This window comes from Giraffa tippelskirchi, chromosome 1 (assembly GCF_054371585.1).
Source record: "Giraffa tippelskirchi isolate mGirTip1 chromosome 1, T2T-mGirTip1v1.2.pri, whole genome shotgun sequence".
In the NCBI taxonomy this organism is placed as follows: Eukaryota; Metazoa; Chordata; class Mammalia; order Artiodactyla; family Giraffidae; genus Giraffa; species Giraffa tippelskirchi.
The window spans coordinates 2,294,384-2,317,323 of NC_137275.1; the positions used below are offsets into that span (position 1 = coordinate 2,294,384).

Sequence of the window (22,940 nt, forward strand, 5' to 3'; positions counted from 1 at the left end):
ACAGGGCTTGACCACGTTCCCACAGTGGCCGGGCTCGGGGGTTCTGCCTCGAGGGCGCCTCCCCCAGTTCCCCGGCTCTGAGCTCCCTGGCCGGAGTCGCCTTGCCACCCGCTCCCGCTGGACCACCTGCGGCGTGGACGAGTGGGCGGCAGCTTCCACCTGGGCTCCCCTGTTGGGTCGGGGAGGGGCTGGGGAGGAGCGGCCCCGGAAGGTGGCTGAAGCGTTATCTGGAGGATAGGAGTCGGCCCTCTCTTTGGGCACATACCCTGCGAGTGGTATCTCTCCACTGCCACTGTGTCGGGGAAGCATTACGCTGACAGGAGCACAGCCTGTCTGTCTGGTGGACGGCAGTGCACCTCACGTCTGTCCACTTGGTGGGAGGTGCCCATCGGCCCCGTCCAGCTCCACGCTGTCTCAGACTCCTCGGGGCCGGGGGTCTGACCTCAGGGACCCCGAGACAGTGGTGTTGTGCTGTGCTCCCCCAGGCAGGTGACTGGTCCTCCAGGGGCTAAGGACTTGTCTAAGGTCAGCTGTCAGGATAAAGCTGGATCATGATTCAAACCTTGGACTTCTTTCTGTTTTTCCAAAGACTGTCTTTTAGAGCCGTTTTAGGTTTCTAATGAAATTGAGGAGCCGGCACAGAGAGTGTCCTCTGTCCTCAAAGGGCACAGCCTCCCCCTGGCCCCGTTCCCCCCCAGGGGGACCTTTGTCACCATCAGCAGACCCGGACTCCACAGTTTGTACTGGGGTCGCTCTTGTGGTGTGTGTCCTGTGGGCTCGCATAGACGCATAAGGACGTGTGTTCACCATTGGGGTCATGCAGAGCGGTTTTCACTGCCTTAAACAGCCTCGGTGCTCTGACTGCCTATTCTCCCTTCTATCAGCTCCTGGTCATCACTCACTCTTTTTACTGTCTCCACTCTTCCGCCTCTTTCAGAATGCCAGTAGAGCATATGCACGCATGCTAAGTCGCTTCAGTCGTGTCCGACTCTGTGCGACCCCATGGACAGCAGCCCACCAGGCTCCTCTGTCCACGGAATTCTCTAGGCAAGAATACTGGAGTGGGTTGCCATTTCCTTCTCCGTGGCGTATAGCTTTTTCAGATTGGCTTCTTTCACTTAGTCATATGCATTTAAGTAAAAGCCTTGTCTTTTCATGGCTTGATGGCTGATTTTCCTTTAGTGCTAATAATATCCCATTGTCTGGGGGCATCACAGTTTATTTATCCATTCCCCTTCTGAAGGACACTTTGGTTGCTTCCAGGTTCTGGCAGCTCTGAATAAAACTGATCTAAACATCTGTGTGCAGGTTTTTGTGTGGGTGTAAGTTTTTAACTCCTGTGGGTAAGCTCTAAGGAAGTGAGATTTCTGAATTGTGTGGGCTCAGGGTGTGTGTTGCTTTGTAAGAAAGTATCTTCCAAAGTGACTGCACCATTTTGCATTTCTGCCAGCAACGATGAAAGTTTCTGTTGCTTCACTTTCTGGCCCCAGTTGCGTGCGTGTCAGTGTTCAGCATTTTTGCCATTCTGATGCTTGTGTAGTGGTATCTCATTGTTTTAACTTGCATGTCCCTGATGACGTGTGATGTTGAAGTCTTTTCCTGTACTTACTTGTCATCTGTGTATCTTTGGTGAGGAGTCTGTTAAGATCTGTGGCCCATTTTTTATCAGATTGTTTGGCCACACAGCATGGCATGTGGGGTCTTAGTTTCTCTCGACCAGGGGTCAGACCCACGCCCTCCGCACTGAGAGTGCGGAGCCTTAACCACTCGACTGCCAGGGGAGCCCTGAGTCCTGGGCTGTTTGCTTTCTTACTGTTGAGTTTTACGAGTTCTTTGTTTATTTTGGATGATAGTCCTTCGTTATGTGTGTCTCTTGCAAATATTTTCTCCCATTCTGTGACTTGTCTTCATTCTCTTGATACCGTCTTTCACAGAGAAAAGTTCTTAATTTTGATGAAGCCCAGCAGCTTGTCAATTCTGTCTTTCATGGGTCGTGTCTTTGGTGCTGAACTAGACACATCCTGAATCCGTGCTCACCTGGTCTTCTCCTGCGCTATCTTCTAGGAGTTTTTTGACTTTTTGTTTTACACCGGTGTCTGTGGTCCACTTGGAGTTAATTTTCTGAAGGATGTGAGTTCTGTGTCTAGATTCAGTTTTTGGCTGTGGATGCCTGTTGTTCCAGCACCCTTTGTAGAAAAGACTAGCATTGTTCTCTCACGTTGCCTTTGCCCCTTTGTCAGAGATCAGTGGTCTGTACTTAGGAGGGTCTTGGACTTCTTTTTAATGTTCTCTCACCTTGAACAAAAATGTAGTGAAAAGGAAGGCATTGGCTGTTGCTTCTTACACTGTAACAAAAGAACGAAGCCCTTGGCGTGGGGATGTCTGCGGTGCTGGGGAGTGGCGCCCTAGCGTTCACTGTTTGTAGTCCGCTTTATCTCCTTATCTGACCTGAATAGGGATGCTTCGAGCTCATCATCTTACTGATAAGGAGAGTAGGTTTATGCACATCCAGCAACTTGCCAGTAGTCAGGTGGCATTCGCCTTGCGACGTGATGGACACAGTTTATCCAAATGTAAGTAGTAATAGATTGTATGTTACTGCATCCCAGCTCCAGTCTCTGGAAGTGTATACAATGCTCTTTGCTAAGTGGGTTCTCCTCCTTTTAGCACAGTCTAACCCCACGGCCCCAGCTGGAGTGGCGGAATCGTCCAGCGTCCTAAGCTGGGTCTCCTCGTGTCCCTGCTGGCCTGGCCTGAGCTGGCGTGAGGCCAGCTCTGTATGAGCAGAGGACAGGCCAGGAAGGGATGGAGACCGGAAGTGCCAGAAATGCCAAGAGGAAGAGGCGTTAGGCGTGGGAGGGAGTGATGCCAGAGATGGTGGAAGGTTGGGTAGGTGGTGTCCGGAATTGCTGTCAGTTCCTCTCCATGGAGACCGTGGCTTCAGTGTCTTACTCTGCAGAATCAGGCTGCGTCCATCAGGATCCGGCCGGGAGACAGAATACACGCCCGCGAGTTGAACGGGGAGAAGTTATCAGGAAGAACCAGACGAGAGCTGGCTCACCGCCGAGGGATTGCGAGTGAGAGCCCTGCGGAGGAAGCCGCGGAGGGGGCGAGGGCAGGGACTCAGAGCCAGAGGGGCAGGCCCACGGGGCAGCCGGGCTCTTGGGTGGCGCCGGCTGCCAGGGAGCAGGCTGCCCCCGGGCGATGGCCCCAGGAGAATGTGGCCAGGATGGCACAGTCCGCTCCCGCCACTGGAAGACAGCCCCGTGGGAACCAGCATGGCCCTGCAGGCAAAGCGCTGTCCGCACGACCCAGCTCCACGTCCCCCGGCGGCACAGAAGGTGCTAAGTGCTCAGTGCCGAGAGGGAGAGCCTGGGGTGCCAGCCCAGCCCAGCCCCGCCCAGCCCCGTGCCCTCTGCTGCCCTCCCCCAGCACCGTCCCCACGCAGCGTCCTTGTGTTTGCTGATGTTCCTGCACTGGCTGTTCTGAGCAAATTTGGTCCAGGGCCTTCGTTGTATGTGGCCTCGAGCCTCGGTGTGTTTCACTTAGAGCTGAGCGGCTGACTGCGCAGAGGTTCCCCTATGTGCCTGGAGCTGGTCAGTCTTGGTCTTCGCCGAGGGGCCTGGTGCACGTGGAGCCTCCGGTGCTCAGACGGGCACCTGTCACCTGCCTGGGCCTTCGATCCTGACGGGCCGGCTCTGCCCTACTGGCACAGCCTTGGGACGGGCACGGCCCTCCAGGGCCCTGAGGAGCTCTGCATGCCCCAGTGGACATCTCACCCAGCTTCTCCGTTTCAGCTGGCCTCAGCTGACTGTGCCCCTGAGCGGGTAGCCTGTGACCAGTGGGGGGCAAGCAGGCCTGATCCCAGGCTGGGAGGGGCCCCTGAGGGGCACACGTTCTGTCTGTCTCTCCCCTCCACCCTCGGGTGCTCGTGATTGCTTCCATGTCCTGCTCAACAGCTCTTTCTGTTAAATGTTCCCTCCGGAGCTCCTGGCACAGAGCCTTTCTATTCTGTCTGCACGAAGGAAGCCGACTGTTAGCAGGACTCTTATCGCTGCATTCGGTCACCAGCTGGTCCCCAGTTCCTATCCCCTCTGTGTCCAGATGGTCCTCTCTTCGTTACGCGCCTTTGCCGGGCGTGGTCGCTGTCCCCTCGTCCTTTGTACCTTGGCTCAGTCCGGATCTCGGCTTTCCGGGACCCCTTTCTGCTGTGAAGCCCGGAGGGGAAGCAGCCAAAGAGGAGGCCCATGTTCTGACTCGGGCCTGTTCAGGTGGACACCTCTCCAGGGCCTGAGGCCAGCCGCCCCAGAGAGGCTCTCGGGGGACGCAGGAGGGGAGGCGTTCAAGAGTGGGTCATTTCCGAATTGGCAGCAGTGGTCATCACCGACATTTTTTTGATTGAATAAAACGCGCTTGTTGACAATGGCATTAGGAATGATGTATTTTCATGCAGTAGGCTACATGCGCTCATTTACGAGTGATGGGTTTCAGTCTGATACACAGGACCTTGTGTGGCTTGAACCCGCAGGGCTGTGCTCCCCCTGATCGGCCTGGGTGGGCTGCCCAGGGCCGGCATGGAGGCCCCCCCTCGTCAGGAGCCGTGTCCCTTCTGTGGTGTTCTCTCCATGCTCCCACACGTGCCTGCGCTTGAACTTGAGGTTGAAGACAGCCGCTCTGCAGGGGTGAGATGGTGTCTGTCCACATTCCAGCCTGCAGGAGGACGGGTGGGAGGCGGTGGGGGGGTCTGCAGGGGGGGCGGGGGGGTGGAGGTCCAGCAGAAGCTGCAGGGACCCTCTTGCTGCTGCCCATGGGCCCGGCCTCGTCACGTGACGTACCTGCTGCAGGGGAGGCGAATGTGCAGCCGGGCGCCTGTGGTCCTGCCGGGGGTGGGAGGTGGGTGGGGTGGAGAGTGACGCGTGTGGGCAGCCCTCATGGTCACGCGCGCATTTAACATGGCCCCGCTTTTGTGTAAAGCATTTCAATATCCCCTAAATAAATCTATACATTTTAAAGTGTACACATATTTATATGTAAACATATAGAAGAAATTAAAAGGAAACAGTTCAAACACAGAGAACTAGTTACCCAGGGCAGTAAGTGAAAACTAGGAAGGGGCCAGGATGTTAGAAGTTTATTTTTTTGTCGTTTTGATTTTTTTATTATGGGAATCTGAACATGTTTTACTTAACTAAAAAGAATGCATTTGAAGAAAAAATTTAGAATTATTTTAGTAATTATTTATTAAGATCAAAGTGACGATTGGTGCTGGAAGCCTTATGAGTATTTCTGTGGCTTTGCTAATGACAGGCTCATCCGTCCTCCCACGAGGACAGTATCGGATTCAACAGACTGACCTCTCTTCTAGTACAATGAGAGGAAGTTTTAAAATAGACTGTTAAAAAAAAATCTGGAGAATACTGAAAAGGCTGGTCGAGGCCCGGTGATTTAACTGCCTCTAAAAAGAGCGGCTTTGATCTTCCCCCCTTGTAAACAGCGCCCTTGCTCAGCGTTGCCTGGCTCTCTCTGGGAGTCAGTGGTGGAGGAGGCCAGGACGATGGGGAGGGTCAGCTGGTCTCGGAGATAACAGGGCCCGCCCCGCTGGTGGAGGTGCCCTGCCCCGGGCTGGACGCCGGGACGGGATGCTGGGACGGGACGTGGGGACGGGACACGGGAACGCGGGGATGCCGGGACGGGACGCGGGGACGCCGGGACGGGACGCGGGGACTGGACGTGGGGATGCCGGGGCGGCATGCCGGGCTCCTCTGCTCCCTGCGCTTGCTTGTCCTGCACGAGGCGGTCCTCCAGACCGTGTGCACCCCGTGCTCCCCCTGGGAGGAGCGCTCGACCCCCCCTGGACCCGGCGGAGCAGGGCTTCCAGAGGAGCTGGACGCCTTCCGGAGCGCAGAGGGGAGGACACCCAGGTGGAGGAGACGGGCGGCACGGGAGCGGGCACACGGGGCCGCCGCTTCCTGTCCTTCGGCTTCAGATAGTTGCCAGGAAAAGGGAGAATGTTCCCAGCTAAGTGGCCACCACGTTCCTGCCAGAATCAGAAGGCTTTGAAGTGCTTGAATCCCGTATTGATTTGTTTTGCTGTTTCTCAGGCTTTAAACGGCTTTTATAACCCAGTGTTCTGTAACTTGTTTTCTAATACTGCATATCGCTTCAAAGACTTATCCATGATATCTTCATCTGCAGTTCATCATTTTAGCTATATAACAACCCACTGTGTGAGTACACCACCACCACTACCACACACACACTCACATACACACACACACTCACACACAGCCATTAACAAAATGACAGACGATGCTTTGGTGAACATTCTTGCACACGTCTCCAGGTGTGAATATGAAGGCATTTCTCAGTGTGTCCAAAGAATGGAAGGGCTGCTTTGTAGCAGGGCTGAGTGTTGAGCTTTTGGTCTCTGTATTCCTCCATGTTGACAGTAGACAGGTCTCTGGAGCCGGCGCAGATGGAATTACTGACGGACAGAACTGCTAGTGTTGTGGCTCCCGACGCCCAGTCCTTGCCCCAGAGCGAAGCAGTGAGAACCGTGTCACCCTGCACCCCCCCCAGATGGGTCCAGGAGCTTCCACCCGTGCTGCCTCTTCCCCTCCTGAGGCAGGAGGGAAACCTTTACTCTGCTCACGGCCTCTCTGCCCTCAGGGGAGAGCCCAGGGCTTCTCCTCGCAGCCGTTGCGGTCCAGGTAGGTCTCCAGGAGGAACAGAAGACCAGCCTCTCTCAGGAGGTGTCCAAGGCCACACTCCTCTGAAATGTCCTGGAGTTCTCACCATCTAGTCCGTCCTAGTTTAACCGCTGAGTCCCACGACTTGGAGGCTTTTAGTCCGGGTTCCAAGCTCAGTAAGACTGGCTCAGAATGCCGTCACCACGCAGAAGCACGCCGTTTTCCCGACAGCCTGCACCCGCTCCTCTCAGAGCTCAGATTGCCCCGCATGCTTGCCGAAACTTGCCTTTGTGAGGCTCCTCCACTTTCCCTCCACCTATTAGTTGTAAAGTGGTATCTTGTGGCTTTAGTTTGCATTTGCTCGATCACAAAGATGTGATTTCCTCTTTGTTGAGGGGCCTACTGAAACCTTGGCCCATTTTTCTGTTGGGTCGTCTTCTCTGATTGGTAGGAGTTATAGACTCTGGCTGTTAACCCCTGCTGATTACGTACAGTCCCCGAATGCCCTCTCGGTGTTCCACGTGCTGTGTCACCTTTATGAACAGAAGTTCCTGACTTCCATGTTGTCCAGCTTGTCAGCCTTTCTCTTGCACTTTCGATTTAACACATTCACGACTACCCTGAGCTCTGAAAGATTTTCTCCTTTTTTTCCCCCTAACATTTTATGGAGTTGAGTTTTGTGCATGGCGTAAAGTGGGCGACAAGTTGATTTTTCCCTCTATGTGGACAATCGGTTGGAGCCCTGAATTCATGTTCTCAGGAGGCCCGATGGTGCGCCGTGCCGTGGGCCACGCATCCACATACGTGTGGGTCTTGATTCTCTGACCTCCACTGTCAGTGCTCCAACTGCCCTTTACCTTCAGAATTGTAGCTTTCTACCTGGTATGCCTTATGTGATCTTGGCGTTGCTTGAGCCTTGCTCTTTCATACAGATTTTGTAATCAGCTAATAAATTCTCCCCCCCAAAATGCTATTGATTGTTTTATTGGGACAGCATATCCAGGATGAAACATCCTATACCCTATCCTGTCCATGAAAATGGTATCGCTCGTCATTTGTTTAGATTTTATTTATTTTCTTTCAGTAAAATCTTACGGTTACCTTCATAAACATTGTTGACTACATTTATTCTCAGATTGTTTGACCAAACTTATTTCTGGATACCTTATATGACTTGTTACTATTATAAGCGGTACATACGTAAAAGTTGTACATGTCATCGTCTGTGATATTTAAAAGCACAGTGTGTTTGCTTCTTTCTGTGCCCAGCTGCCTTGGCAGGAGTGCTTCTGTTCCTACTTGTTAATACTTGTCGTCATGAACGGGTGTTAAATTTCAGCCTTTCCTTTTTGGTTCTTTTGCACTCTTTGAGACAATCAAATGGGCTTCCTCCTTTAAAATGCTAATAAGCTATATTATACTGATAGAGTCTAAATATTGAACCCAGTTTACATTCCTGAGATAAGCCTAACTTGTGCTTGTCTTTTTATTCATTGAAGGGTTTGGCTTGCTAGTATTGTAGAATTTTCGCATCTATACTTTAGAGTAAGACTGTCTTGTAGTTTTCCCTTCTCTCATTGTTTAGTTTATTCTAACCTCACAAAGTCATAAAACCAGTGGTGGCATTTGTACCCCCTTTCCTCCCGTTCTTCTCTTTTTGGTGTATTGAATCTTTTATTTAACAACCTCTGTTAGAGGTGAAATCTGGTTGGTCTGTTACACTTTGCTACACAAGCCTTCTCTGAGTCAGCATTTTCTGTCTTTAATAAACTTTTCTATTTTTTCATGTTTTAGGATTGTTACTATGAGTGGCAGGTAGTTGGTTGTTTACCCTGATGCAATTTGATGTTCTGAGATTCAGGAGTAAGATTGGAATAAATTGGCGAATTCAGTCCGTTTATATTTATTGAGGTTCCTGCCATGTGTAGTCTTGGTTCCATGACGTTGCCATGTGCTGTCTGTAAGCTTGTGTTTTTCCTAGGCTTCTCCTTTCCTGCCTTGTTTGTGTGTTTTGTTTTCAAGGCTGTTGTTGGCTTTCTTGCTTCCTTCATCACCTCCTTTACTGGCTTGGAAGTTCTGCCACATACCGTGTTTCTGTCTTTTAAACAAGTGTCTGTTTTCACTCTTGATGACTGCCTGTCTCTTAGACATTATTGAATAAACAAGCATATTCCTTAATTTTCTGTCTTGATATGACTGTCCTTTTGTACACATGCTAACTGTTGCTTCTTGACCCGCAAACACGTTTCTCAGGGGACAGGTAAGATGGTCAGGTATTCCCATCTCTAAGAATTTTCTACAGGTAGACCCTGGTGCTGGGAAAGGTTGAAGGCGAAAGGAGAAGGGGGTGGCAGGAGAATGAGATTGACAGGTTAGATAGCATCACCAGCTCAAGGGACGTGAATCTGAGCAAAGTCCTCGAGATAGTGAAGGACAAGGGAGCCTGGTGTGCTGTAGCCCATGGGGTCGCAAGGAGTTGGACACGACTGAGCGACTGAACCACAGCAGACACAGTTTCCCTTTTCTTTCTTGAGCAGGAGACCCAGTCTCGGCTTCTTTCTCGAGAAGGTGATTCGCAGTGAAGAGGGGCCCTTCCTCAGCTCTCACGTCACCCGAGTCACCTCTGCGTGTTTGTCCAGGGCCATGTTGGAAGTGCATTTCTGTTGGTTCTAAAATTGACTGGACGTTGGGCTTAGACTTCTTGCTGACGGGCGGGGTTTGTAGGAGCCGGACCTCACGAACTGTGCTGGCCGTTCGGCTCTCGTCCCTCGGCCCCAGGGCCTCCTTCTGTGCCGGACTCGGGACGGGCTCTGCGCCCTGCTCCCCCCGGGTCAGCTGGGTCGCTGCCTGGCTCTGGTCGCAGCGGCTGAGGGGGGCTGCAGTGCTCCCCGCCGCCCGAGTCCAGCGTGCGGTTCCCCGCCTCCCCGGGCCTCTCTGCCCCAGACACCAGCCGTCACCCGTGCCCCCGAGGGTCCGAGGCCGGGGTCCTGGTGTGCCCGCCCCACGTCTGCCTGCAGAGATCAGACGGTTCCTTTTCCTGTGCCGCCCCAGCCTCCTGGCACCGTGGGTCCCTTTTGCCCTCTTGGTTCTCTGGTGCCCGGTTGGAGGTTCTTTATGGTGACTCTCTGTGAGGCCGTCGAGGTGGCTCTGCTTTCTGCCTGGACGCTGCCTGATTCAGCAGAAGAGGTACGTCAGCTGGAAACCTCGCTCCTCAGAGTCTCCTGGGAAGCCTGCAGCTGGTCTGGCCTCTGTTGGAAGCTGGACGGCCTCGGACACTGGGGTTTGTTCCGTGAGTGCTTACAGAGCGCCTGCCGCGTGGTCGGCATGGTTGAGCAGGGACACGGCCCTGCCCCACCGGGCTGACGGTCTTGTCTTCACCCTTCAGTCAGGTGTGCCTGGTTCTGATTGTTCAGATGAGAGCTGGGTGTGGTCCCTGTGGCCGCGTGGCCCCAAGCAGACCCGTCTGGCTGCGGCCGGGCCTGGCCAGCTCACCGCGTGGGCTACAGGAGGCCCCTCCACGGGTGGCGGCAGGCGGCTTGGGTTCTGCCCTCACCCCGCCGTCTGTCTCCCTGCTCTGCGCCTCGTCTAGGGAGGACACGAAGGCGGCCCTCGGGGACCATGCTGAGGTCGGACCTCAGCTGAGGCCGGGGCGGCCCTGGCCCGCAGGGTGGAGAGTGCGCTGTGGAGAAAGCGGGGCTGTGGGCCCTGCCGTGACTGCTCCTGCATGTCAGTAGTTCTGTCTGGGGAGAGCCAGTGACGTGGTGCAGGGGCCGCCAGGCCAGCGGGGCTTTTCCAGAAGTTTATTAATGCCCAGAATTTGGTGCTCGTCACGCCTGGGTGGGGGTGGAGGGGCAGGAACTCTGGCTTCACTGAGCTGCAACACCTCCTGCTGAGCGGGGTCCGCTCAGGCCTGCTCTGACGTCCGGCCCAGCTCCAGCCTGTGCACGGCCAGCGTAGACGCCGCCGTGAGGACCCCTGGCCCCCGGTTATTTTGCCCTCCTGTGTTCTCCAAGCAGGTGTTCCGAGGGGAGCACGGAGAGCAGAGGCCCTGCAGCCCCTGCCTGGGAGGTGGGCGTGCTGGGGGCCTGGGTTCCAGGACCGCCTCCCCCGGGGTTGGGGGGGCTGTTTATGGAAAACAGGGCTGAAGGAGATTCTCGAAAGGGTACGCCATACTGGGGGGGTGCCTGGGGCAGGGTGGGGGCATGGGTCTGCAAAGGGGTCACTGGATTCCAACACATCTCACACACAGACTCAGCTCAGGGCATATTTTCTGAAAAAGCATTAGACAAATATTGCTCAAGAATATACCAGTAACTTGCCAGCAAGGCCCAGCAGTGAGCCAGGGTGGAGGTGTGGGTGGGAGAGGGAGGTGGGCGGAGGAGGAGGGGACTTCAGGACGAAGGGAAGAGGCCCGTGAGGGCCCCTCAGTGTTGCAGAGCAGTGCCCTGGGCCGGGCCAGGTGCCTGTCCCCTGGAGCAGAAGCGCAGTTGGCAGCACAGGCTCACCCCTGGTTGGTGGGTGGGGGAGGGTCTCAGAGCACACTGGGGCTGGCACAGGCCTCTCCTCGGCCTCCGAGAGGCAGCGTGCTGGCTCCCAGGCCCATCTGGGGACAAGGAGGTCTTCTGGGCAGCTTGGCTTCTTAGAGGCCAAGCCCCCGCCCCGCACAGCCTCACCCCTGCATGGCTCCCTGGCCGCTCACTTTTGGGGTGACACTCAGGCCCTCGGGGGTCTGGCTCTGGCCCGGCTCCCTCCCGGCCTGCTTCCCTGCCCCCCGCTGCCCTGAGGCCCGTGCACGGCAGTCCCGCGGGCATCGCATCACCCAGGGACCTCGGCGGGCAGGCTGACAGCACAGCCCCACCCAGGGTGGACGCGCAGAGGACGCACTTGCGGGGACGTGTCCGCGCCCGGGCTCTTGCTGGGACGTGGGGGCTGAGGAGTGCGTGGTGGTGCATTACTGCGCCGGGGACCTCTTTGCTGCCGGCGACGATGCGTCTGAGGAGTCCGGTCGTCCCTGTCTCCTCTCCCTGAGTCAGCTCCATCCTCCCTCTGCCTCTGTCTCCCGCTCTCCTTCCCTCTTTGCCGTTAGTTCAGGCTTTTCCTCGCTCCAGCTCACACGCTGCGCTCTGGGTGGTTTTTCTGAACCCCCACTACTCAGAGCCTGCAGCACAGCCGGGCTTGGACTCTGTCCACTCAGTCCACTTGGACTCAGGGCGGGGGTGCGTTCAGCGGGGCATGGGTGTGTCTGCAAGGTTGGCGGTGCAGAAACTTAGCCCAGAGGGCTTTACAAGGAAGTGCTGCACGTTTTGTCTTTCCGCAAGATGCCTGGGGTCCCTCTGCAGGTGCGGAGCAGAGAACCCGAGGTCTTGAAGTGTTTAGAAACTTGCAACTTCTGTGCCTGAAGCTGCTCACTTAGGATTTCACGTTCCCAGGACATCGGAGATTTTCAGCTGTGATGCCTTTTATTTTTAAAACGTGACGGCTTATTTGCTGAACTACGTTTGGGGAGACGTCCGGCATAATGACAGTGAATTAATTCTGGTCGTTTCCCAGAGAAAGGATGAGATGGGTTAATGGCTGGGTGTTTCATGCCACAGGCTTGGTTCGGTCTTCAGACACCAGCTGAACGTTCCGAGACGCTTTAATTTCCTAAAATGCTTATAAAACTATGTGAAAACACGAACTTGTCGAAAACCAGCCTTTATATCACTAACGACGTCCTCCACCTGCTCGAGCTTCCCCTGACGTGCGCTCGTGTCTTTCCCTTGCCCGTGGACGTGGGGTCGAGGTGGGGTCATGCTCCGGACGCATAGCTGGCGGTGGCCCAGTGAACGCCCGGGGCCCCTGGGTGACCCTTTTCAACTGCGTGTTTTCGGTCATGCTGCCTGACGTACCGTGAGATTGACCTGGAGGCCTCCCTCCTCTTGGTCTCTGCAGGGGCGCCCTGCGTCAGGTGGAACCAGCGTCCCCTCCCAAGATGGTAACGGGTCTTTGTCTTTGTTTCAGGGCTCCAGGTTCGGGCGGGGCATTGGACTCGGGCCCCCGGCTCCGCGTGCCTCCAGCCGGAGGTCCTTCGGGAGGTCCCGGAGGCTGAGCATCACCCGCTCCCTGGATGATCTCGAGGTACGTGACTTCAGCGTTTCTTCCTTTATTCTCCAGGTTTTAAGAAATGATACATCTGAATCATTGACTCCCACCCTTCCCTTCCCCCCCCCTCCTGTAACCTTGATCTTCAAGGCGAGTGTTTGTGCACGTCCAGCCCCTCCGCGCCTCATCCCTATCCACCCTGCCCGCCCTGACCCATCCCCTCTGCTCCTCGGCCGACGCAGAGTCGTGATAAGTCCTGTGCTCTCTGCGTGCCGGACACAGTGTTCTAGACACGAGAACCCCCTGGGGGGCCTGTCGTGACCCACACTTGGGTCCGTTTGTGCGACGCACAGAGACGCTCATCCCCTGACTTGGGTTGTGGGGAAGGACTGCACAGCCTTTATTGTGGCCCCAGATGAGGGGAGCGGGCAGGTCGTGCTCAGGAGGCCCAGACTGTGCTGGGCTTCAGGGGAGGGGCTCACGGGGCCCTTCATCAGCTCACGGGCAGCTCTCCGGTTGGTTGGTGGTGAGGTAACAAGGTGATGTTGCGGAATCTCAACCATCTGCCTTCTGCTTCCAGCTGGTCTGGGGTCTGGGTGCTAGGGAGCAGCATGCAGTTCACCTCTTCCTCCTGGCGAGGGTTTGTTCAGTGTCTGCAAGACAGCTCAAGGACATGGCTCAGGATAGTATCTGCAGCCCTTGAGCAGAAACTAAAGGTCCTTGACTGTGTTTTATGGCTAAACTGTTACTATTTTGTCCTGCTTGACGGTCTTCTTTCGTTTTCGCACTTTCTCACTTCTCTGGTTGAATCTGCTCTGTGGGACTGGGGGAAAGTCAGGAGGCGAAAGCTTTTCTGCAGAGAGGAGGTGGGGGCGCAGGAGGGTGTGTCCCAGGAAGGCTTCTAGGGGTCCTGCTCCCTTTGATACCCCCTTTTAAAGATTTGGTTCTGAGCCACAGGTCCTGACAGTATCCCCTCGTGTGGCTCTTCTCTTTGATCTGTAACGCTGGAAAAAGGAGTAGACTTCACTCCTTGAGCAGTTGTCGGTTTACAGAGAAGCTCAGCAGGAAGGACCGGGAGTTCTGTGTGCGTGCCGTGCTGGGTCCGTGACTTTTAGCCTCAGTTCAGGGCTTGCGTGGAGGCCACTCGGGCGCGTGACTTTTAGCCTCAGTTCAGGGCTTGCGTGGAGGCCACTCGGGCGCGTGACTTTTAGCCTCAGTTCAGGCTTGCGTGGAGGCCGCCCCTGGCGCTCTCATGCTGAGGGTTTGCCGGATGGAGGAGGGCTCGCAGTCGCCATCGTAGCGTCACACGGATCAGTCCCCCTGCCCAGAACCCCACGTGCTCCGCCTGCTCACCCCTCGCTTGCCCTCAACCCAGGCAGCACGGTCCTTTAACTGGTTCATTTTGTGTGTTTAAAAATTTTACACAGATGTAATTCTACTACATATCTTATTCTGCCGGTTTTAAAACACGGTATCATGCTTTCAAGCTTTGCCTTGTAGTTTTAGTTTAGTTTATTTGTTATGCGACATTCCATCATGAACGATTTTTATTCCACTCTGCCGCTGCCTGGCACTCCATCAAGGTCAGGGCAGTCTTCTCTGAACAGGCCGTCAGTGGACGGCAGGCGGAGGGGTCCGTGTGCACTCCCGGGACCCTGAGGGCCGTTCTGGGCACCAGGCGGCTGTGACGGGCGTGGCCGAGCCCACCCAGGGTCTGCTCACCAGCGGGACGTGTCCCCCACTCACCGACGCTTGGGACTGTCGAACTGAAATCTGTCAATAAAACGCCTGTGTCAATAAAATACCAGCTCAGTTTAATTTGCATTTCACTGACTGTGAGTGAGGCTGAGCATTCATTCCATCATGGGCTCTTTGGCTATATGAGTTTTCCCTTTTTTCAATTAGTAACCTATTCATGTCCTTCTAGTTTTTAAATTATTTTATTTATTTTATTATTTTAAAATTTGATTTTGTAGTAGTTCTTTGCATTTTGGGGACACATCCTTTGTCAGATAAATGTTTTGAAAATATCTTTGTGACTTTTTTCTACCTTGGTTTCCCTTTGTTTAGGGTGTGTGTACGTGTGTGTGTGTGTGTGTATTTTAATTGTGGTAGAATAGAACATTGAATTTACCGTTTTAAGTGTCCGGTTCAAGGCAGTACGCACTCACATCGTTTTGAACGTATCCATGACTCACTCAGTCCCCGTTCCTCCTGCCCCTGGCACCCACCCCGCCTGCTTTCCGGCTCCAGGAGTTGACTTTGGTGTCTGGCTTATCTCACTTGGCATAGCGTCTTCACAGCTCACCATCCATGCAGCAGGTGTCAGAGTGTGTTTCCTTTTTGAGACTGAATAACGTTCCACTGGGTGGACGGACACTTTGTGTTTATGCATCCTTCTGCTGATGGCCCCTGGGGCTGCTCCCGTCTCTGACCAATGCAGCAGTGACGTTATGAAGGTGAGCATGCAGCTGTCTGAGCTCAGTGACGTTTTAAAAATAGACCGCAAGATAATTTCTTACAAACGCAATAGTAGTTATCTGGAATAAATTGTCTGTGGGGTTTCTTTTTGCTTAAAACAGAAAGGTAATTTGTATTCTGATGCAGAAGCTGGAATCTTTGGCTGTTAGAGCTGGAAAGGGCCTGGACATCACCTTGTTGTCCAGATGAGAAGAGGGACTGATTCTGGAGGTCTTCGGGGGCGGCAGGGGGTGCTGCAAGCTGGTCGGCACTTGGTACTGGGCGGTGGGAACAGGAGCGGCTGCGGGGCGGCTCCGTGAGGCCGGGACAGGCCCCAGGGCAGGCCCTCGGGGCTGTGGGGTCCTGAGAAGGGGGTCCCCACTGAGCCTGCATTCTCCCTTCAGGGGTTTGGCCAGCCGCCCTCTCTGCATCATCCTGGGAGAAGGGTCTCTGCAGGGGCCTGAGCCCCGGGGACCAGGAGCCCGCTGGAGGGCAGGGTCTGCTTCCGGATGTGCCCCGTGGGCCCTGTGGTCAGTGCTCACTCCCGTTCGTGCGAGCATCCAGGGGCCGGCCCGTGTCCGCCTGGCTGACCCAGGGCCGGCCGCACACCCCGCCCCTGCCCTCTCACTGTCCCCAGCTCACAGGCGAGAACCCAGGTGCAGGGAGAGGGTTCTCAGTTTAGGACCCGGGGCGCAGAGCTCGCTGTCTTCCCCCACTTTTGAAGCTCTTCCTTTTGTCCCAGTGGTGCCTTACAGACAGGGGACTGAATCTTGGCGCCTTTTTGCCTGAAGACTTCAAAGTGTAGAAACACAAATAGCTTTAACACTCGACGTTGGACAGGCTGTTTCTAAGGAAGCCTGTCTGTCTGTCCTTACCTCTGCCCCACACCCTTTGGCAGGGGCACGTGAATCGGGCAGCCTCGGGGCCATTCCGGCCTGCCAGCCTTGTTTGGCTCCTCCCCAGGGGCACTGGCTTTCGCCTCTTGCCTCTGGGTCCTAAGCACCCTGGGCCTGTTAGAAGCCCCACAGGGCCTCTGCATTGGCCGCGGCGGCTCCTCCGCACAAGGCCAGGTCCAAGTCCACTTCCCGGGCCCTGAGGACTCCACTGCCTTGGGCTGGGCCTGCTGGGAGAGGCAGACAGAGGGCTGTCTAAACGCAGGGGCGAGGAGGATGACCCGGGAAGGACTGCTCAGAAGACAAAACGGTGAAAGTGTAGGTCAGTCCAAACGAGTGGTGACTGTGTAAAGCAAGAATAGCTGTGTTTGGTTTGAAAATACATGAAATTACAGCACTGCAGGCTGAGCGCTGGGAGGGCTGAATGCAGGTCAGGTGTTTCTGGGTGCCCGCTCCACTAGGAAGAGGATGCGGGGCGATCAGAATTTGATTTTTATAAGGTAAGGATGCACGTAATCTCCAGAGTAATGTAAGACAGTAAAGTAATGAATGCACTTTATGTTAATAGAAGGAAAAAATGGAATAATGAAAAATACTAAATTTGAAAGAAGGTGAGCCAGGAGGAAAGGAGACAAAGGGCAGAGAGCAGGGGGCACATAGGCAGCCTCTGTGTGGGGCTTCGGTCCAGCCGCGCTGCTGCGGGGTCCCCGGTAACGGGGTCACATCTCTCAGCCAGAGAGGAGACTGTGGGGTAGCATCAGAAGTCTGGTCGTGCTGTTTAAAACGAGGGGCACCTCTAACACCTCGGAGACAAATGTGAGTGGAAGGACGGAAGAGAGACGCCTGCGGTACTGACCATAAGGGTGGTGGTGGAGCTGTAGGGATCTCCAAGCCGTCTCCCGGCAGCGCACCCCTTAGACAGACAGGGAGCCGGCCTCACCGCGGGGCTGCAGGGAGCTGCCGTGGTCAATCTCACGTGCATTCAGTTACACGGTCCCCACGCGTCTGCAGCAGAAACCCACAGAAGTAGGAGCAGGACTGGACTGGCCTGTACTCAGGGCAGGTTTTTACCCCCCGCTCAGTAAGTGGGGGTCTGACCAGCATGACCCACGGGACCGGTGCGTGTGAGGCACCCAGCACATGCGTCCTTCCCACGGGAATGTGCAGTGAAGCTGACCGTGCACTGGGCCGTAAGACAGGTCTCGGCAGATGCGGACGTCTCTTCACTCGGAGCCTGTCCTCAGCCACAGACAGGTGTGGCGGAAACCAGCAACAAAGGGAAGGCGGCTCACACACGTCACGAGGCCCAGAGTTTAGAGAAGAATCAGTTTGGAAATTAGAGCATATTTTGAATGACAAGGAAGATACATGTAAGCCTGTGGGACGCAGCTAAATGTGTGCTTAGAGGGACATTCGTAGCTCTTCAGTGCATGTATTAGAAATGAGGACAAGCGGGAAGTCATGTCAAGAGCTCAGGAAGACAGCTGTAACACAGATGCAAAGGCAGCAGGAGCGGGACAGTGATGAAAGTCAAAGCAGAACTGAATGAAACAGAAAGCTAGCAAACATACCAACAGAAGAACCGGCCGAGAGGTGCTGCTTCCCAGCTCGTTGTGTGAGGCCTCCGAAGGTGCGGACCCAAACCTGACAGACGCTTCGGAGGAAAGGAGAGTCGCAGGGTGGCTCACTGCTGAGAGAGGTGGGGCCTCAACACACATGGCACCTGGTCCAGCTGTTCATGATTGTTCTAAGGACACAGTGTTTTTAACATTTGCAAATCAGTCATGTAATTTACCGCATTAACAGAGTAAAGTAGAAAAATCATGTATCATTTTAACAGAAGCAGGAAAGACGTTTGGCAAAATTCAATATCTGTTCATGGTTAAGAAAAAAAAACTTAACAAAATAGGGATTAAAAGGGAACTTCGTTAATTTGATAAGGGTATTAAAAAAAAAACCTATAGCATGCTTCAGACTTAAGCTTTCCCTTTGAGATCAGGAATGAGGAAAGATATCTGTCACTACCATTTCTGCTTAAATGTTTTCTACAAGTCCTGGTTAGTGTAGAACAACTGAGGTTTAAAAACTTGCAAAGGAAAATGACTATGTTATCATTCTCGCATGATGAGATTGTAACGTGGAAAATCTGAAACAATCTATGGGTTCATTCTTAAAATTAATGAGTGATTTAGGAAGATTGCTGGATATACGGTCAATATACAAAAATCAGCTGTGTGGGGACTTCCGTGGTGGACCAGTGGGTAAGAATCCACCTGCCAATGCAGGGGACGTGGGTTCCATCCCTTGTGGCAGGACAAGGACCATGCCACAGGGCAGCTAAGCCCGTGCACCACCAGTACTGGTGCCCGTGCAGTCTGGAGCCTGCGCTCGGCGACACGAGAAGCCCCCGCGGTGGGAAGCCCGTGCACTGCAAGCAGAGAAAGCCCACGGGCAGCAAAGAAGACCCTAACCTAAAAGAGGAGCCTCAGCTAACGGAAAAACTAAAAAGTCAGCTGTAGATACAGTTAGAAGATGATGTATAGATTGGATGTAATTTTAATCAGAATCCCAACAGGTAATTCTGTTGAGCTGAAGAAGATAATTCTAAAAAGTTTGTTGAAATGCAGGCGGTCAAGTGTAGTAGCCAAGACATTCTTGAAGAGGAATGAGGTAGGAAGACGTCCTCTCTCAGCCTCCAAAACTTACGAACTTAAAGCAGTGGAAGCCTGTGTAAGTGTCAGTACACGGAGAGACAGACAGTGCAGCAGGAGGGAGAGCAAGCAAGAGACCCGCGCCGTTGGGCACGCCGGCTGTGTGCAGAGCCGGGACGGCGTGGTCTTTTCAGTGGTGCTGGAGAGAAGGAAAGAGAAACTGGATTCTCCCCCGTGCTGTGCAGACAGAGTTAACCCAGCTGTGTCAGAAATCTTCCTGGGAAGGGCAAAGCGAGAGTTCAGTTCAGTTCAGTCACTCAGTCGTGTCTGACTCTTTGCGACCCCATGAACCGCAGCACACCAGGCCTCCCTGTCCATCACCAACTCCCTGAGTCTTCCCAAACCCATGTCCATCAAGTCGGTGATGCCATCCAGCCATCTCATCCTCTGTCGTCCCCTTCTCCTCCCGCCCTCAATCTTTCCCAGCATCAGGGTCTTTTCCAATGAGTCAGCTCTTCGCATCAGGTGGCCAAAGTATTGGAGTTTCAGCTTCAACATCAGTCCTTCCAGTGAACACCCAGGACTGATCTCCCTTAGGATGGACTGTTGGATCTCCTTGCAGTCCAAGGGACTCTCAAGAGTCTTCTCCAACACCACAGTTCAAAAGCATCAATTCTTTGGCACTCAGCTTTCTTTACAGTCCAACTCTCACATCCATACAGGACTACTGGAAAAACCATAGCCTTGACTAGATGGACCTTTGTTGACAAAGTAATGTCTCTGCTTTTTAATATGCTGTCTAGGTTGGTCATAACTTTCCTTCCAAGGAGTAAACATCTTTTTAATTTCATGGCTGCAATCACCATCTGCAGTGATTTTGGAGCCCCCGAAAATAAAGTCAGCCACTGTTTCCACTGTTTCCCCATCTATTTGCCATGAAGTGATGGGACCAGATGTCATGGTATTAGTTTTCTGAACATTGAGCTTTAAGCCAACTTTTTCCACTCTCCTCTCTCACTTTCATCACTTGCATCGAGAGTTAGTGAAGGATCAAGTAGATGCTCATCTTCGTTGTGCTGGGGAGGGAAAGACTTTCTAGGCTGAACACAGACTGTAAATGCCGAGATGGACTCTGACCCAGCGAATGCTCTGAACCTACCTTCATCCCAGCACCCCATCCCTCGGGTGCACGGGGGTATGTGAGTGCGGCGACCCTCGGAGGCCCCGTGTCCCCAAGACGCCCAGCAAGCAAAGCAAAGCCAGCAAGAGATGCAGACAGGGCTTTGATGAGAGATGACGCCCAGTGGCAAACCCAGCTCTGGTGGATCCAACCACGAAGTCATCAGGGAAGCAAATGGCAGCCTGCGAGGTCCACACCGCAGAGTGTCCGACGTGGAAAGACCAGTGGACAGTGCAAATGTTGGTGTGGATGTGAAGCAGCTGGACTCTTGCTTAGTAGGTGGGAGTGTTGGCTGTTCGCAGTGACACCGAAGACACAGATGTCCCTCCCGTCTGGGACGACAGCATATGGATCAGGAGACAGGCAGCAACTCAAGGCAGCGTCGTCACAGGCCGCCTCGCCCCTGCAGCGTGACTGAGCTGACGCCCCGGCCAGCTCGGGATGGACGTGCAGGTGTCACGGGGCGGGTGGGCGCTGGAGAACGCTCTGCACGCTCCGTCCGTGTACCCGTGGCCCGGGGTGGCATGTCCAGTGCAGAACCGTAGAGAGAAGCGGGGACCCGTGATGCTTTTCTCTGTGACCTGCGAGGCCGCATGGGCTTCACTCTGTCTCTGCTTGTGCTCTGTTCTGAACGGACAGCTTCCCGGGAGTGCCACGTGCATGATCGTGTGTCCTCCGGGCCTGTGAGTGCTGAGCGGGCAGTGTAGCCCCCGAGCCTCAGGGGTGTGCAGGAGGGCAGGGCCCGGGAGGGGAGAGGTGCTGCTGACAGGTGGGGGTGCGGGGGTGGGGGGTCCTCCCTGGGGGGCTCCTGAGACAGGAGATGTGGAAGCGACAGGTGAGTTTCTGTGTGTTGTGGTCCTGACCGTGGCTAGCGGTCACCGAGAGACAGGGACCCGAGAGGTGGGGCAGGAGACTGGGTCAGCAGAGGCCTGCCCCCAGCCGGCCTCAGAAGGAGGTCCTAGTGTCTGTGCGACATCTTCAAGGTGCCCAGGGCTTTGAAGGGGGGTCCGGGTGTGGGGGGTCCGAGCTGAGCAGCGCAGGCCTGGGGGGGCAGCGCTCGAGCCCAGCTGCCAGGAGCCGGCCCTCCCACCCCACTGGGGCCGTGCTGTGTGTGGAGCCGGGCGGGCCTCTGCTGACCGTGGGCAGGAGTCTCCACGCCTGCTCCCTCCGCCGAGGGCCGCCTGTGAGTGGGTCCAGGGGCTGTTGGCAGGACAGGCAGTGCCCAGTCTGGACAGCAGGGGGCGCTGAGGCCATGCGTTTCCCTCCCTGGGAGCCTGTCCGGACTCTCCGCTGGGGAGCGGGGCGGGGGCACTTTGGGAGGCGGGTGGCTCTCCGAGGTCCCTCTGATGCCAGTGTTGAGGTCGAGTGAGTTGCTTCACGTGAGCTCTGCGGGGCTGACCCCCCAAAGCAAAGGCAGGGGACCCCGACCTGGACCTCAGCCCTGACACTGAGAGTGAGGTTCAACCTTCCAGCCCCGGGCTCACCTCTGGGGCACTCTGGGCAACTTACAGAGTTCACATGGTCTGGGGTGAAATCTCCCCAGACATTTCCAAACAAGCTCTTTTCACCTATTTCTTACTTTTGATGCTTGGCTCTTTCTAGGGAAATTTAACTTAGATTTTTGCTTATTTTGGTCTGTCCGCGCTAGTGTACGCTTTAAATTCTTTACGTAGGAAACTATCTTACCTCTCGCTGAGATCCTGTTGACTCAGGGGCACAGGCTGGGGTCTCTCAGTGCCTTGGCTCCTCCTTCAGGAACTGTTTATGGAACACCCATGGGGTGTGGAGAGCCCCGCGCGCAACTGCTGCCAACTCTGCCCTGGAGGACTGGCTTCCCGGCCGGATGAGTGGACGCGAGGGGCGGCAGTCGGGTTAGAAGGGGTCCCTCGGGTTGCTTTGCCAAGAGTAGACAGGAGGGATGTAGGGGCAGGAAGGGGCCCTTAGGATTACCTTTGGGGCCATGCGGTGGTCCAGGCGAGGGGAGGGCTTGGGGAATGGGGGGCTTGGGCCAGTGGATGGCAAATGGTCAGATGTCTCACCTCAGACTCAGGAGTCCTGCCCGCGGGGTCACAGCTGAGACCAGGCGGCTGCAGGAGGCCTGTGGGGAGGAGCTGGGGGCAGGTGAGGCTGGTTTCCCAGGCACCTCCCCTGATGGTCACTATGGTCACTGTGGACGCCTCGCCTCTTCCTCGGGAAGTCTTGGGCATCCCCGAGGGTGGGTGGTCTGACCTGCTGGCCTCCTCCTCCTGGTGCGGGTTAGGGGCCCACCTCCTCCGGGATGGGCAGGAGCCAGGGGCCTCTCTGAGGTTGTCCACCCCCCCATCCAGGACTGGCATGGGGTGGGGGCTGCTGACTCATGGGGAGTCAGGTGGTGAGGAGGCAGGTGGTGCGCTGGACCCTGAACAGAGGAGCTCTTTGGCCCCGAGACCCCTGCCTGCAGCCCCTGGCCTGGGACACAGCTCGCGAGGGCCCTGGCTGTGCCTGGCTGTCCTGTTCCCGCTGGACGCCCTCCCCTCCCTCTCATCTATCCGTTCAGCCTCCCCGAACTGCTGATGGTTTAGCCACCGCAGAGGGCCTCTGAGGCAGGCGCAGCCCTGGGGAATAGAGGCCTCGGGGTCCTTCTAGCCCTCAGGTGCTGCCGTCCGCTTCTGGGCCAGCGGAACCCACAGACCCAGGTGCTTTCCAACTACTTGTGCTCGCTGGTGGCACCAGCGGTGTGGTTGGCCTGAGCCCACTTCGGGGGGCAGGGGGGGCCGTCCTCTTAGCTGAGCCGGACAGCTCCACGCCTCGGGCACGCGCCAGGCTTGTTAGGGGCTGTGCTGGATTCTCGCCCGTCTCTGAGCCCACCCCCGCCCAGTGATGGGTCGACCCCACCAGGCTGCGGTGGTGGGTGGGGTGGGTGCTCAGAATGGCTGGTCCCTCGCTTCAGGAGCTCTAGGAGGCCCGCCAGGCTGTGCCACCCGGGTGCCACCTGGCACAGGGG

At 55.4% G+C, this 22,940-nt stretch overlaps 1 protein-coding gene and 1 long non-coding RNA gene across 10 annotated transcripts in view; both read left to right on the forward strand.

Annotated features, from left to right (window-relative positions):
• Nucleotides 1–22,940, forward strand: part of RGS12 (regulator of G protein signaling 12) — a 116,852-nt gene that overhangs the window by 24,729 nt on the left and 69,183 nt on the right. For all 9 annotated transcript variants that reach the window (XR_014079635.1, XR_014079638.1, XM_081580418.1 and 6 more), the window contains one exon: nt 12,693–12,809. Coding sequence is in view for 5 of the 9 variants with exons in the window: in XM_081580418.1 (XP_081436544.1) it covers nt 12,693–12,809 (117 nt within the window). In the remaining 4 variants the exon portion in view is untranslated. The remainder of the gene's footprint in view (nt 1–12,692; nt 12,810–22,940) is intronic.
• LOC145542186 (uncharacterized) lies at nt 2,530–4,428 on the forward strand. Its single transcript, XR_014079643.1, has 2 exons — nt 2,530–2,573; nt 2,668–4,428. It is a non-coding gene; the product is annotated as an uncharacterized LOC145542186 (long non-coding RNA).